Raw genomic sequence first — 14,048 nt, forward strand, 5'->3', positions numbered from 1 at the left:
AGGCATGTTTTTTTTTTTTTTTTTTTTTTTTTTTTTTTTAAATTAAACAACCATGTATAATAAGGCTTTTTTTAATGACCATGTATAGTAAGGCATTTTTTAAGAGTGCATGTAAGGCATGTTTTTTTTTTTTTTTTTAATTAAACAACCATGTATAATAAGGCTTTTTTTTTAATGACCATGTATAGGAAGGCATTTTTTAAGAGTTCATATAAGACATGTTTTTTTTTTTTTTTTTTTTTTTTTTTTTAAATTAAACAACCATGTATAATAAGGCTTTTTTTTTTTTTTAATGACCATGTATAGTAAGGCATTTTTTAAGAGTTCATGTAAGGCATGTTTTTTTTTTTTTTTAATTAAACAACCATGTATAATAAGGCTTCTTTTTTTTTTTAATGACCATGTATAGTAAGGCATTTTTTAAGAGTTCATGTAAGGCATGTTTTTTTTTTAATTAAACAACCATGTAAAATAAGGCTTTTTTTTAATGACCATGTATAGTAAGGCATATTTTTTTTATTAAAAAACCATGTTAAGGCTTTTTTTTTTTTTTTAATGACCATGTATAGTAAGGGATTTTTTAAGAGATCATGTAAGGCATGTTTTTTTTTTTTTTTTTTTTTAAACAACCATGTAAAATAAGGCTTTTTTTCATGACCATGTATAGTAAGGCATTTTTTTTTAATTAAACAACAATGTTAAGGCTTTTTTTTTTTTTTAATGACCATGTATAGTAAGGCTTTTTTTTTTTGTTTTTAAATTAAACAACCATGTATAATAAGGCTTTTTTTTCATGACCATGTATAGTAAGGCATTTTTTTTTAAATTAAACAACCATGTATAATAAGGCTTTTTTTTTTTTTTTAATGACCATGTATAGTAAGGCATTTTTTTTTTTAAACAACCATGTATAATAAGGCTTCTTTTTTTTTTAAATGACCATGTATAGTAAGGCATTTTTTAAGAGTTCATGTAAGGCATGTTTTTTTGTTTTTTTGTTTTTAAATTAAACAACCATGTATAATAAGGCTTTTTTTTAATGACCATGTATAGTAAGGCATTTTTTTTTTTAAACAACCATGTATAATAAGGCTTCTTTTTTTTTTAAATGACCATGTATAGTAAGGCATTTTTTAAGAGTTCATGTAAGGCATGTTTTTTTGTTTTTTTGTTTTTAAATTAAACAACCATGTATAATAAGGCTTTTTTTTAATGACCATGTATAGTAAGGCATTTTTTAAGAGATCATGTACGTACAATAAGGCATGTTTTGTTTTGTTTTTTTAAACAACCATGTATAATAAGGCTTTTTTTTAAATGACCATGTATAGTAAGGCATTTTTTAAAACTCTTTGACTGCCAGGCGTTATAAAAACAAAACAAAAAAATCCACAGTGCCAGCCGCTTTTGAGCATTTTAACTCTTCTTTCAAGGCAAAAAGAATATTGTTTGCCTTTACTACATATACAATGTGGCTACGAAATGAAAGATCGCATTCCATTCATTGGAATTTTACTAATCATCATGAAACGTCTTTGGCAGTCAAAGAGTTTTAAGAGTTCATGTAAGGAATGTTTTTTTTTTATTTTTGTTTTAATTAAACAACCATGTATAATAAGGCTTTTTTTTAATGACCATGTCTCGTAAAGCATTTCACCATAGTTTCTTAAGGCATTTTTTTTTTAATAACCATGTATAGTCAGGCATTTTTTAAGAGATCATGTACGTACAGTAAGGCGTTTTTGTTGTTGTTTTTTTAACAACCATGCATAATAAGGCTTTTTTTTTTTTTAATGACCATGTATAGTAAGGCATTTTTTCAGAGATCATGTAAGGCATTTTTTTTTATTATTATTAAACAACCATGTATAATAAGTTATTTTTTCTAATGACCATGTATAGTAAGGCATTTTTTAAGAGATCATGTAAGGCATTTTTTTTTATTATTATTAAACAACCATGTATAATAAGGTTTTTTTTTTTCCTTTTTTTCTAATGACCATGTAAGGCATTTTTTAAGAGATCATGTTCGCACAGTAAGGCATGTTTTTTTTTTTTTTTTTAAACCACCATGTATAATAAGGCTTTTTTTTATGACCATGTATAGTAAAGCATTTTTTAAGAGATCATGTACGTACAGTAAGGCATGTTTTTTTTTTTTAAACTACCATGTACAATAAGGCTTTTTTAAATGACCATGTAGAGTAAAGCATTTTAAAAAAAGATCACCGTTTCTTAAGGCATTTTTTTTTTTGGCAAATAAATGTATAAAAATTGGGAATTATATTTTTATATCCATTATTTTCACTTTTAGTCATTTAATCATTCATTTTGTCATTTATTTTTCATATTTTTTGATGGTTTCAATACATCTCGCAAAAATCAGATTACATGTGCTTTGTGACTTTTCAAACTACAAAAGAGCCATACAGTTTCAGTCTTTGCCCCCCCCCCCCAAAAAAAAAAACAACAACAGAAAAAGGTTTCAATTTCTTAAAAAATAACTCATTTGCATAGTAGGATGGAATACAATTTTATTGAATTTACAGTTAAAAATTCAGCTCCACGCTCTGCACATACAACAGTTCACAAAAAATAAACATTTATAGTACAACTTTGATAAATAGATATTTAAAAAAACGACCATGTATAGTAAGGAGTTGTTTTTTTGTTTTTTTGTTTTAAAACAACCACGTATAGTAAGGCACTTTTTTAAAACATGACCATGTATTAAGGTGGCTTAAAAAAAATGACCATGGAGAGTAAGGCAACTTTTAAGAGATCGTGTACGTACAATAAGGCATGTTTTGTTTTTTTAAACAACCATGTATAATAAGGCTTTTTTTTTTAAATGACCATGTATAGTAAGGCATTTTTTAAGAGTTCATGTAAGGCTTTTTTTTTTTTAAATTAAACAACCATGTATAATAAGGCATTTTTTTTAATGACCATGCATAGTAAGGCATTTTTTTAAGAGATCATGTACGTACAGTAAGGCGGGTTTTTTTTTTGTAATTAATATTAAACAATGATGTATAGTAAGGCTTTTTTTAATGACCATGGCATTTTTTAAGAGTTCATGTAAGGCTTTTTTTTTTTTAAGAGATCACGTACGTACAGTAAGGCATGTTTTTCTTTTTAAACAACCATGTATAATAAGGCTTTCTTTTTAATACCCATGTATAGTAAAACGTTATAAAAAAAGATCACCGGGCATTTTTTTTTTTTTTTTTTAAATGACCAAGCTGATTCTATTTTGGTCTACTCTAACTTGTCTTAGTTGAGGTGTAATTTCACCATTGACCACTAGATGACGGTACACATTTTTTTCAGACAATTTTGAATAATGTAAAAGCAGAAACTTAATAAGCATGGGCTAGGCAATTTGTTGAAAACTTTAAGTAGTCTCCTAACGCAGTCTTGAATTTTAAGCCTGACGGAGACATTTCTGTTACTACAAATAAAAAATAAAATGCCTAGAGAGTATTAAAATAGGGTATTTTGGTATTGCGGATGACGTTGAACACAACCACTTCAATATTTTACTGATGGCATTCACTCCGCCGTTGCCACAACCTCTTCGCTCGCCACTTCCTGTCCAGAAGGAGCGTCCTCCGCCTTTTCCTCCTCCTCTGGTTCCTTTTCCGGGTCCGGTTGCGGCTCCTCGCCTTTGTCGCTTTCAGCCTCACGCAGTCGTATCTCCGCATACTCACCCGTGACGGATGAGAGTCCTCGGATCTCGACGGCGTCGCGGGCCTGTAGTTTAGCCATATTGACGTGGGCGTAGTGCAGCTCCTCGTCATCTGGCGCCGCCTCCTTGGCCAAGTCGTCACTGTTTGCGTAAATGGCGGCGACGTGGGAAGTGTTGCCCTAAAGGACAAAAAAAAACTAACACTTAGGATTGGTCAATAATTTGTAAAAGTAATGACACATGGGGACTGATCAATAGTACTGAATTGACGTAAGAAGTTTCTACCCGACAGCAGTAAATTTTAAAACCTGTTTTATTTTGTTGTCATTAACAGTATTTTCCAATTGACTAGTTAGTCCCAAGTCTTGGCTAATTTATGCTTTAGAAATTTTTTTTTTTTTTTGTAACCTCATACTATAGATTCAACTTGAATGTATTTAGTTTGTATTTACTTGGCAGACGTTCATTAATGTTGATGTCTTTCAATCCAACCGTGGACTCACCTCATTGGTGACCAAAAAGTCTTGGGCGTTGTCTGCTCGGCTCTTGCTGGGTGGGAAGTTGACTTTGGTTTTCCTGCAGGACAAACGTTAACAAAAACTTTGAAACCCTCATTTAGGAAATGTGGCCATTTGCTAACTCTGTGGTAACAAGGCTGATTGCCAGTAACTCTTACACACCGTTTGGTAAACCTCTTTTTGTCCCTTTTTAATGTTCAGCTCAACAAAGTCAATTAATTATGACAGGTTTTATTTCACATTTGAAAACACAAGTGCTTAAAGACAAAAATTTCATTTTTTTTTTTTAACTTTTTTTTTCCCTTTTTGTTTTTAACTCTTTTACTTGGAAAATAAACAATTTTGTAATAGGTTAAGTAATTCATTTAAATGAAAATAATTTATATATTTGAAAATTAAATCTATTTTTATGTTAAAACTCAACTTTCATTAAATGTTTAAAGATGTTTATTTGATTTAATAAATTTTTAAAAATGGTCTACTTTTCTAAATTAAGTAGACTTAAATGTGTTTTTACATAAAAAATATATTTCAAAATAATTTTTAAAATTCAACTGTTACACTATACATTTTATTTTAATTTTAAAATATACAAAACTAACTACATTTAAATATAAATTTAATTTAATTATAAATTTAATTTATAAATTATATATTTTTTTATAAATTTAATTTAAATATAATTACATTTAAAATTTGTTAATATTAAATTATATTTTTGTATTCTATTTAATTGATTTTTAAGATACTGTATGCATTTATTCATGTAATTTGATTGAAGCATGTTTTGAAATGAAAATATATATTTTAAGTTTCAATGTTTTTAAAATAAACTCGGTGACCTTCTTGGTATATTTTAAGGTTTTAATTTGTGTTTTATACATGTGTTGAAATAATTGCTTGAAACATATATGACCCTATTGAGTGACATATATGCTCACCTGCAAATGTACAAGAGCAGCAGGAGACTCAAGATCAGCATGACCATCACTCCCACAGCAGAGCCAACCAGAACTGTCACATCTAAAAAGCCCAAACATGAGTGATGCCTGCAGATCATAGCAATCATAATCCAATCTGAATAAAAAAAAAGAAAAGATACCCGTCTGAGGGGCAAGCGAGGACATGTTGAAGGCCATACTGTCAAACCCAAACGGGTTGAGGCTGAAGCAAACCAGCGAGGACACTAAATCTTCGCTGTCCAGGCGCTGCAGGATGATGACGCTCCTCCGGGTGGTGCTGTCGAGGGCCTCCTCTCTGATGGTTCGCTGGTCCGAATGATTGACGAGCACCCCGGACAATTCCCAGTACAGGGAGGGCGGCGGATTGGCCTGGCTGTCGCAGGAACATCGTGTTTGGGTTGACACGTCCTGGCAGTGGGAGGATGTCAGGATCTCTGGGGCGACTGAAGACAGCAAAATGGAAGACTTGCTGTGTTTATTTCTGGAATATTTTCTTAAGTTATTTTTTTTGTGGGTCTACTTATGATAGACACGACTACAAAATTAAATTTTGCTGTGTGAAACTGGCTTCAGCGGATGAATTTTCAAATAAAAACGGCCAAGGGTGTTACCATGCTGGAATCTTGAAACCAAAATGGAAGACTATCTTTTCAGGCATGGCTCCTTGAGACGTTTTTGTGGGTCTACTTATGATAGACCCGACTACCAAATATCATGTTGCGAAGAGTTACTGAGCCAAAAAGTCTGCTTCAAACCAAAATTGCAGACTTCTTTTGTGTTTTCAGGCATGGCTTCGTGAAATTTTATTGTGGGGCTGCTCATGATAGACATGCCTACCAAATTTTCATATTGCTAAAGGAAACTGGCTTTGGGGACTGAAGAAAAATGAGGGTGCTACTGAAATGAAAAGTCTTATTCAAACCAACATGAAAACTTGCTGATTTTTTTTTTATGTGAACACCGCATTTTTTTGTGGGTTGAGTGAAACCGGCTTTGGGAGCTGAATTTAAACAATTTAGAGGATGCTACGGTGCCACCAAGCTACCAAAATGGAAGACTTTGTCTTTTCAGACACATCGCCTCGAGACTTTTTTGTGGGTCTGCTCATGATAGACATTTATACCAAATCTTCACATTGCTAAAAGAAACTGGCTTTGGGGAATGAAAAAAAAAATGAGGGTGCTACTTAGATGATGATTCACATCAAAATGAAAAACGTTCGGGGTGTTTTTAGATGTGGCTTCTTGAGAAATTTTTGTGGATCTACACATGATAAATGTGAACACCAATTTTTTTGTGGCTAAGTGAAATTAGCTTTGGGGTCTGAATTTAATTACTTTAGAGCATGATGCCCAGCCCAAATTAAGTGTATATTCAGGCAGGAAACCTTGAGATTTTTTTTGTGGGTCTACTCATGACAGACCTGCCTACCATATTTCATGTTGCTAGGAAACGGGCTTTTGGGGGATGAAAAACAATTGAGATGGTGTTATCGAGCCAAAATGGAAGAATTACTTTGGGGTTTTTTTCAGCATGGCTTCTTAGACTTTTTTTGTTGATCTGTTCATGATTGACCTGCCTACCAAATTTCATGTTGCTAATGGAACTTGTTGCTCACATGTGACATCGATGGCGATCGGTTGTGCCACCCGGGTCCCATGGATGTTGACATTTTCACAATAAAATGTGTCCTGCGACAGCTTGGTGACGTTGAAGGTGATTTCCTTTCCTGTGCCAATCAGCGTCCTTCTGCCGGCGTTCACTCGGTACCAGGTGACGTTGGCGGCCGGCGGGTTCGCCTCGCTGGCGCAGCTTAAAGTCACGGCGCTGCCGTCGAGTATAGAGCCGGGCGGCGACATGGATACCGTTGTGTTCTTAGGAGGATCTGAAACACATTTTCATAGTCTTTTTCTATTTATATATTTATGATTTTTTTTGTCAAAAGTGCATGGGTGAGTGCAGCTCTCCTTGCCCACATGCGAGGGCATTGCAGTGCCTTAATTGCGCAATTATGTATGACTTAAATCGAATGGGAGCATTTGTTATGTTTGTAAACCAAATTATGGCTCATAAAACAAAGTAAAATATGAACAATAAAAACTGATCAAATTAATTCAAAATACTTGTAAGTTGCAGCACTTGTAACTAACTGTAGTAACAATTTGTGTATTTTTTAATCAATGACACGAAATTTCGTTCTACTCATTTTATTATGTTAGTAGGTACATTTTGCGTTTCTTTCCTTGCTCAGAATTCGGAAATTAAGTTGTTTTTTTTTTAATGTAATTTCTTTTAGTTCTATATTTTGAAATGTCATTTTAAATGGTTTAAAAATGTTTTGTTTTTAAACTTCGAAATAATAAAAAATAATAATATCATAGCCTATACATATTCCAAATATTTTAAAATATTCCTTGTTTTTTTTTGCTCTTTTAAAATTAAGTTATGTTGTGGCTCAAATAATTAAGCAGTATAATTCTTTTGTTTGAAAATTTAATAAATAAAAAAAATACATTTTTGACTCAGATACTAGTATTTCAATATTCCTTGTTTTAAATTAAAATAATTTATTTATTAATTTTAAGTTACTTAAAAATGTAATTATATTTGGGTTTTCAATTAAGCTTTGGTGCTGAAATAGTTTTTCAGCATCTGTCTGTAGCAAACAGTTTGTTTGTTTTTCCTTCAGCTAGAAATGACATCTTTGCAAGGACACACTCGCATAAACAAAACAAAGACTTAGCACACAGAGCTGCGTGCATCTTGTCACGCATGTGGACAGTAGGCCAGTGTGCCCGCTGCAGACACGCTTGTCATGCTCCATTCAGCAACTAAATGGATCCACAGTGGCCGCTCATTCGTGACATCAGCAGACTTACATTGAACGTCCAGCTGAACGCTGCCAGACATTTCCTCTCCCAGCACGTTCTTGGCCTTGCAGCGGTACTCGCCGCTGTGTCTGGGCTGGGCGGCGTCCAGGGTCAGGAGGTCGCCGACCTCCAGGTCCTCTCCGCCGTGTATGGACCAGCTGTAGTTGTATACGGGCGGTTTGGCTCGGCTTTGGCATCGCAGGACTACCGGGGTGCCCTCCAGGACGGTGTCGGACGGCTCCACCACCACCAAGGTGTCCTTGGGAGGGACTGTTCATACAGCAAAAACACATCTGATGACTAAAAATTATTCCAATTACGATATTACTGATTACAGAGAATGTTAATGAAAGTTAGTATGTTAACATTAGATCTAATCTCCTTTAAATGGGCATGATATGACCAGAGGTGGCAAATCCAGGTCCAGAAAGTAAAATCCCTGCCACAGTTTGGCTTTAGCACCAAGTGCTAGCTAGCTAACTCTCATGGTGCTCATTTACCTGTAGGGAGTTAGCTAGCTAGCACCTAGGGCTAAAGCCAAACGGTGGCAGGGATTTTACTTTCTGGACCTGGATTTACCACCTCTGATCTTGGAATGGTTTGCGTTTATCCCTTCATGTTTGCTCCCTAGCTAGCTCCCACGGTGCTCATTTACCTGCTACGGAGCTAACTAGCTAGCTAGCTAGCCAGCTAGCACCAGGGGCTAAAGCCAAACTGTGGCATGGTTTTTACTTTCTGGACCTGGATTTGCCACCTCTCCTTATGACTCAATTTCAACGTCTCTGAGGGGAATGTTGTCCCACCCAACATGGTGACGGCTAGCTTGGGCTGCTACAACACGCGGGTGTATTTTGAGTTTATTTGTGGTTCGCATAGCAACTGTTGGCATGTTATACTTTGAGGTCATCTCCTTTAATAGGGAATTTGACCACAGGGCACTAATCTATATCAGTCTAACTTTAGCTCTTTCTTTACTAAGGTTGCCATCCTGTGTTAGCGTACCAACTGTTAGCATGATTTGACACGGTCTCATTAATAAAATGTTTTACTTAATGAACAAACTTGATTCAAAAATCCTAATGAAATGCTAGTATAACGGGGAAAATCAACCTTATTGAAGAGTGCCAGGCTTCTGGAATTAGTACCTTAACACAGCTAAGTTCTTCTAATCACACTTTGTGGACTCACATTCAACATCAATGGTGGTGACTGATGAATTTTGTTCTCCGTATGCGTTGCGCGCCATGCAGTAAAAGCTGGGCGCATCTTCAGTGACTCTGATGGTGTATCGCTTCCTAGCTGTTGCCAATGGCGTCACCTGACCGGCGTCCACTTGGTACCACGCGTACGCGCTCACTTGAGGGTTGGCAGTGGTGTTGCAGAGCAGCGTGACCGACGTGCCTTCTCTCACAGGGCCAGGGTAGCTCACCGTCGTGTTCTTAGGACCATCTGAAGACAACAAATAGACAGGAATACTTTTACTCCGATACATTACCCCTAACCACTCTTGAAATGTTGTACAAGTGTTTCATTAGTGTACTTTGAGTTTTCACACACTTTACTTTTTTATTTATAAAATGTGAAATGTAATACCTTTATTGACATTTATGTTTCACTCTCAGGTACTTCATGTAAGACTGAGTATTTACATTCTGCCCCTCAGAGCAGATCGAGACTTTCAAATGAGGTAATACACAGAAGCAATTTCCTCCTATTCAATTTCCACATTCACTACATTTTCTGCGTGTTTATGTGTCACGACACATCCGCTCAAACACACACACGCACATATGTACTCAAGTACAAAGTGACATAGAAACATTTTGTAAAGATTGGTCAAGACAAAAAAAAAAGGGAAAAAAAATCCTCAACTATAAGAACCAAACAGGAAACCAAATTCAAATTAAACTGACTGAATAATATCAACTTGTGTCATTGGTATTTAAAACAACTCACGTAAAACATTAAGTCTCAATGTGTCTTCTGAGTAGAGATCAGTGCGTCCCGCTTGCCTCCTGTAGATGGCGCCGCAGATCACCTTCAGTCTGTTGTGTTGGTAAGTAGCGCTGAAATTCATGACTGTGGTGATCCTCGCTCCGTCCTCTGATGCCGCCTCGTTGACGCCGCCCAGCTCCGGCATCCACGTCAGGAGTGGCGGCAGCAATGGGCAAGTACTCGGCGCCCAGCACTTCAATGCCAGCACAGTACCCTCCTCAACCTCAACAGTGCTGGGGGTGATAGTGGGTCGGGGTGCCGAGTCTGCAACGCCAGAAGAAGAGATAGTGTACTCCTGTCATCTCACCGGTAAGTGTGTGCAGAACAGCAGGATCTCGTCTAACTAGAAACCACCCCAAATTTGAAACACTAAACCTGACTCGAAATCATACTTTCAAATTGTAACCCAGGCTCAAAATGCTGTTGCAGGTATTATTATTCATTCAATCCTGTATCCATCTCAGGCTTCAAAACGCAAATCTCGATTTAATTAATAAGACCCAAACCTTAGCTTTAAAGCCTAGCCAAGGCTTGAAAGTTGAAACCCAAATATAACCCCGAGTTGACAGCATACTTTGACACTAACCTTGAATATTCAAATAAACGCTCTCGCCAAAGTTGAACTTGAGGATATTGTCACATTCCAGCCTGAAGTAATAATAGTCGCGGTGGTCTATGGTGGTCACGTCCTCAAGGATGGTGCTGCAGTCCTTTTCCTGACACGACACGGGACGAGACAATAATCACAGAAAGGTGACTATAGAGACTTCAATTGTAGGCTATTAATATAAGAACATAAATATCCAAATAGTTAAAACTCAACTACCTCTGTATAACATAACCAAAATTACAGGTACTCTGATTAATAGTATGTTCATGGAATAATAAACAGATGAATCTGTTAGGGTTCGTGGGGGATTGTGGACCCAAGTGGAGGGAGGCAAAGCAAGGCGTGGCAGGGGTGCTCTTAAGCATTCTTTAATTTTAACTTAAAGTGCAACACAAAATACAAAGTACAAAAAAAACAAAAAAAAACAAGGCTGGCAATAAACTTACTAGTTGTAAACTAAAGAGGCAGAATGGGCAGGCGCAGTAAACAAGGTGTGACAACGACAAAGACTCGACAAGGACTGATGAAAGCAGGGAACTAAATACACATAGTAACGAGACAATGAGAGACATTTGGACAAGACACAAGTGGCTTGGGGAGCTGATTGGATAACACAAGGGAACGGGAAAACGAGCACAGGAAGTTATGATAAAACTTGACGACACATTGACAGAAGAAGAGACACAAGGAAAACATGACCAAAAACCCAAATCAAAACCCAGACCGTAACAGAATCCACCCGTTTTCATCAACAACAGGACGCAGCCATTTTGTTCTGTACTTAAAAGTGACGTCATTGTGCATTGTGTACGTCACATGGCCAAACCCTTGATAACTTTCCTAACTAACTTTAATGTCCGTTATAGTGATTAACTAACTGCAAAGACTAATATTGGAAGCTAACAAATTTAACATTGGTTGCTAGGGTGAAACTGAAGTAACTTCAGAATCTAATGTTGGAAACTTACTTTGAAGCTAATGTCGAGGCTAACAAAGTAATGTCAATTAAGTCAACATTGGTCTTCCTTATCTCTAATGGTATCACTGAAAATTTAGGATTAAGGTAACATTGGAGACTAACTTGTTAGTAGGGGTGTTAAAAAAAAATCGATTCGGCGATATATCGCGATACTACATCGCGCGATTCTCGAATCGATTCAATAATCGGCAGAATCGATTTTTTTTTTTTTAGGATTCACACCTTGAGCATGGAAGAATGTTATATGAACGGCACATTAAGCCTTAATATTTTTATTTTAATGCTGTTCAAACATGAAACAGATTACAACCTCTATAAGACTGAAATTTCAGATAAATAAATAATACATTTTCATATAAATCTTACACTCTACAAGCTTACTGATTAGTATTTTCTAAATATGAATGAAAAAAATCGCAACAATCGACTTATAAATTCGTATCGGGATTAATCGGTATCGAATCGTGACCATTCGTATCGGGATTAATCGGTATCGAATCGAATCGTGACCTGTGAATCGTGATACGAATCGAATCGTCAGGTACTAGGCAATTCACACCCCTACTTGTTAGTGTAATGCTGGAAATTAACACTGAAATGGAACATTGGAAGCTAAGGTTTAAAGTAGTGATGGAAGAAGAGCGAACATTAAAAGCTAATTAAAAAAAACTAAGCTAATGCCATCTTTATATAACATTTTCACAAAATAAGTAATGTCATAAATTAAGTTAGGTCTTTCTTAGGGCTAACATTAGAGTAAATTTGGAAGCTAATATTGAATGCTAAAAATGTATGGTAATGTTAAAAGGTATCACCGTAACGTTGAAAGCTAACGTCGGAAGTCTTCAGAATCTATTGTTGGTTGAATTTAACATTGTAGCTAGCAAGCATTGCCCTTCCTTTAGGGCCTACTTTACAGGTAACGTTGGAAGATAATTTCCAAAGCTAACATTAAAAGCTAAGATCAGAAGTGAAGTTAGAAGCTAGCTTTGGAACCCAAAAGTATGCTAGTATTTCACAAATAAAAGAAAATCTAACATTTTAAAATTGTAATTGGTGTTTTTTTTTTTTTATGTTTTTTTTGTTTGTTTGAACTTTGCTACACTATAATTTAACAGGTGTTGAGAAGTGTTGCCTCTACTAGTGAAAATGTGCTTTTACTTCCTTGTTTATTTTTCGTCATTCTCTAAGCTAAGCTTCGGTTGTCACAGGAACAATAGCAATTTTGACGGCATTGACCCCGCAATGGAGAGGATTTTTTCCCCCCCTTCTCCTTACCAGTAAGTTCCCAGTGAGGCTTCCCTGCAGGAGGCCCAGTGAAGCACTCTCCTTCCTCGTACGTCTGGAGTCGAACACGTGCGTCCTGCTGTAATAACCTTGCATCCAAATGGCGGCGCAAGTGCGGTCCAAGTACGTATTGTAACCTCGAGCCATCGTGAAACTGCAAGGAATACGGACACACGAACCACTAAGGCCTTGCACAGTCGACATGGGAAACATTGTCGCCCATTCCTGACACAGGCTGCCTGAAACGAAAATAAAAGAAAGAAAGAAAAAAATAAAAGACCGTTAGTCATAAAAATCATGAACACCATTAAAATAATGACAATAATACCAATACATTATTATTACAAGAAAACACATATAATACACTTTTGTAAACATCTTTTAATTTAAAAATGTCAAAGTGCCACAAAAATGTTTTTGTTTATTTTGTGATGCACTGTTGAATGAATCTGAAAATTCCAAGTTAAGAAAAAAAAAAAGATGTATTATATGGTTTTCATAAGACAATTTCCAAGTGGTGCAGAAATTAAAAATAATATAAAAAAAGAAAAATGTTTGTAATGAACTTTTAATATAAAAATGCCCAATCCCCGAAAAAAGTAGATGGTGGGGGGAATGGCGTAAACTTCCAAACTAAACTAATCCAAAAAAACAAACAAACTTTATATACAGAATTTATGAGTTGAACAAAATAAACTAAAACAGCAATGAAAATTAATTATTTATCAGACACTCATTGTATGCTAATAAAAAACTTTAAATGACTCACCTTCAAGCAGACAGCAGAGTAGAAAAACTTTTACAGCGACGTGTGTCATTTTGTTTTTTCTCTCCTTGTTGATGCACAAAAACAAAAATCTTGCAGAGATTCTCTTGAAAACAGATTTTAGGGGTGAAAAACACAATAACCTTTGAGCGGATGGTGATGCTTGAGCTGTGGACGTCTTCAAATTCAACACTGTCACTGTCTAAGTGTGAGTGTCTCTATACACCAGCTGCAAACTTAATGAGGAAGCTGAAAGTATGTTTATTTGCTCAAAAAACAAGAACTTTTTTTAAAAGGAAGAAAATGTCAAACATAACAGGACCTTGTTCCATTCAGATTATGTCCACACGAACAATTTGCTTCATTCATT

The 14,048-nt window shown here is 35.5% G+C and overlaps 1 protein-coding gene across 2 annotated transcripts; it reads right to left on the reverse strand.

Moving 5' to 3' along the window:
- Positions 1–2,517: 2,517 nt before the first annotated feature.
- LOC144022742 (B-cell receptor CD22-like) lies at positions 2,518–13,877 on the reverse strand. 2 transcript variants are annotated; one of them, XM_077527804.1, is made up of 11 exons: positions 13,682–13,877; positions 12,904–13,151; positions 10,623–10,752; positions 9,998–10,300; positions 9,230–9,490; positions 8,051–8,311; positions 6,790–7,056; positions 5,312–5,614; positions 5,151–5,232; positions 4,195–4,267; positions 2,518–3,870 (listed from the first exon to the last, which is right to left on the reverse strand). In XM_077527804.1, exons 1-11 carry the CDS (start codon positions 13,728–13,730, stop codon positions 3,556–3,558), a joined length of 2,292 nt encoding a protein of 763 aa, XP_077383930.1. In that variant the 5' UTR covers positions 13,731–13,877; the 3' UTR covers positions 2,518–3,555. The 2 variants fall into 2 exon arrangements, with proteins under 2 accessions (XP_077383930.1, XP_077383929.1); XM_077527803.1 differs by lacking the exons at positions 12,904–13,151; positions 13,682–13,877 and adding an exon at positions 11,093–11,233.
- Between the last annotated feature and the right edge of the window lie 171 nt (positions 13,878–14,048).

The sequence above is a fragment of the Festucalex cinctus genome, chromosome 7, assembly GCF_051991245.1.
Source record: "Festucalex cinctus isolate MCC-2025b chromosome 7, RoL_Fcin_1.0, whole genome shotgun sequence".
Taxonomy (NCBI): Eukaryota; Metazoa; Chordata; class Actinopteri; order Syngnathiformes; family Syngnathidae; genus Festucalex; species Festucalex cinctus.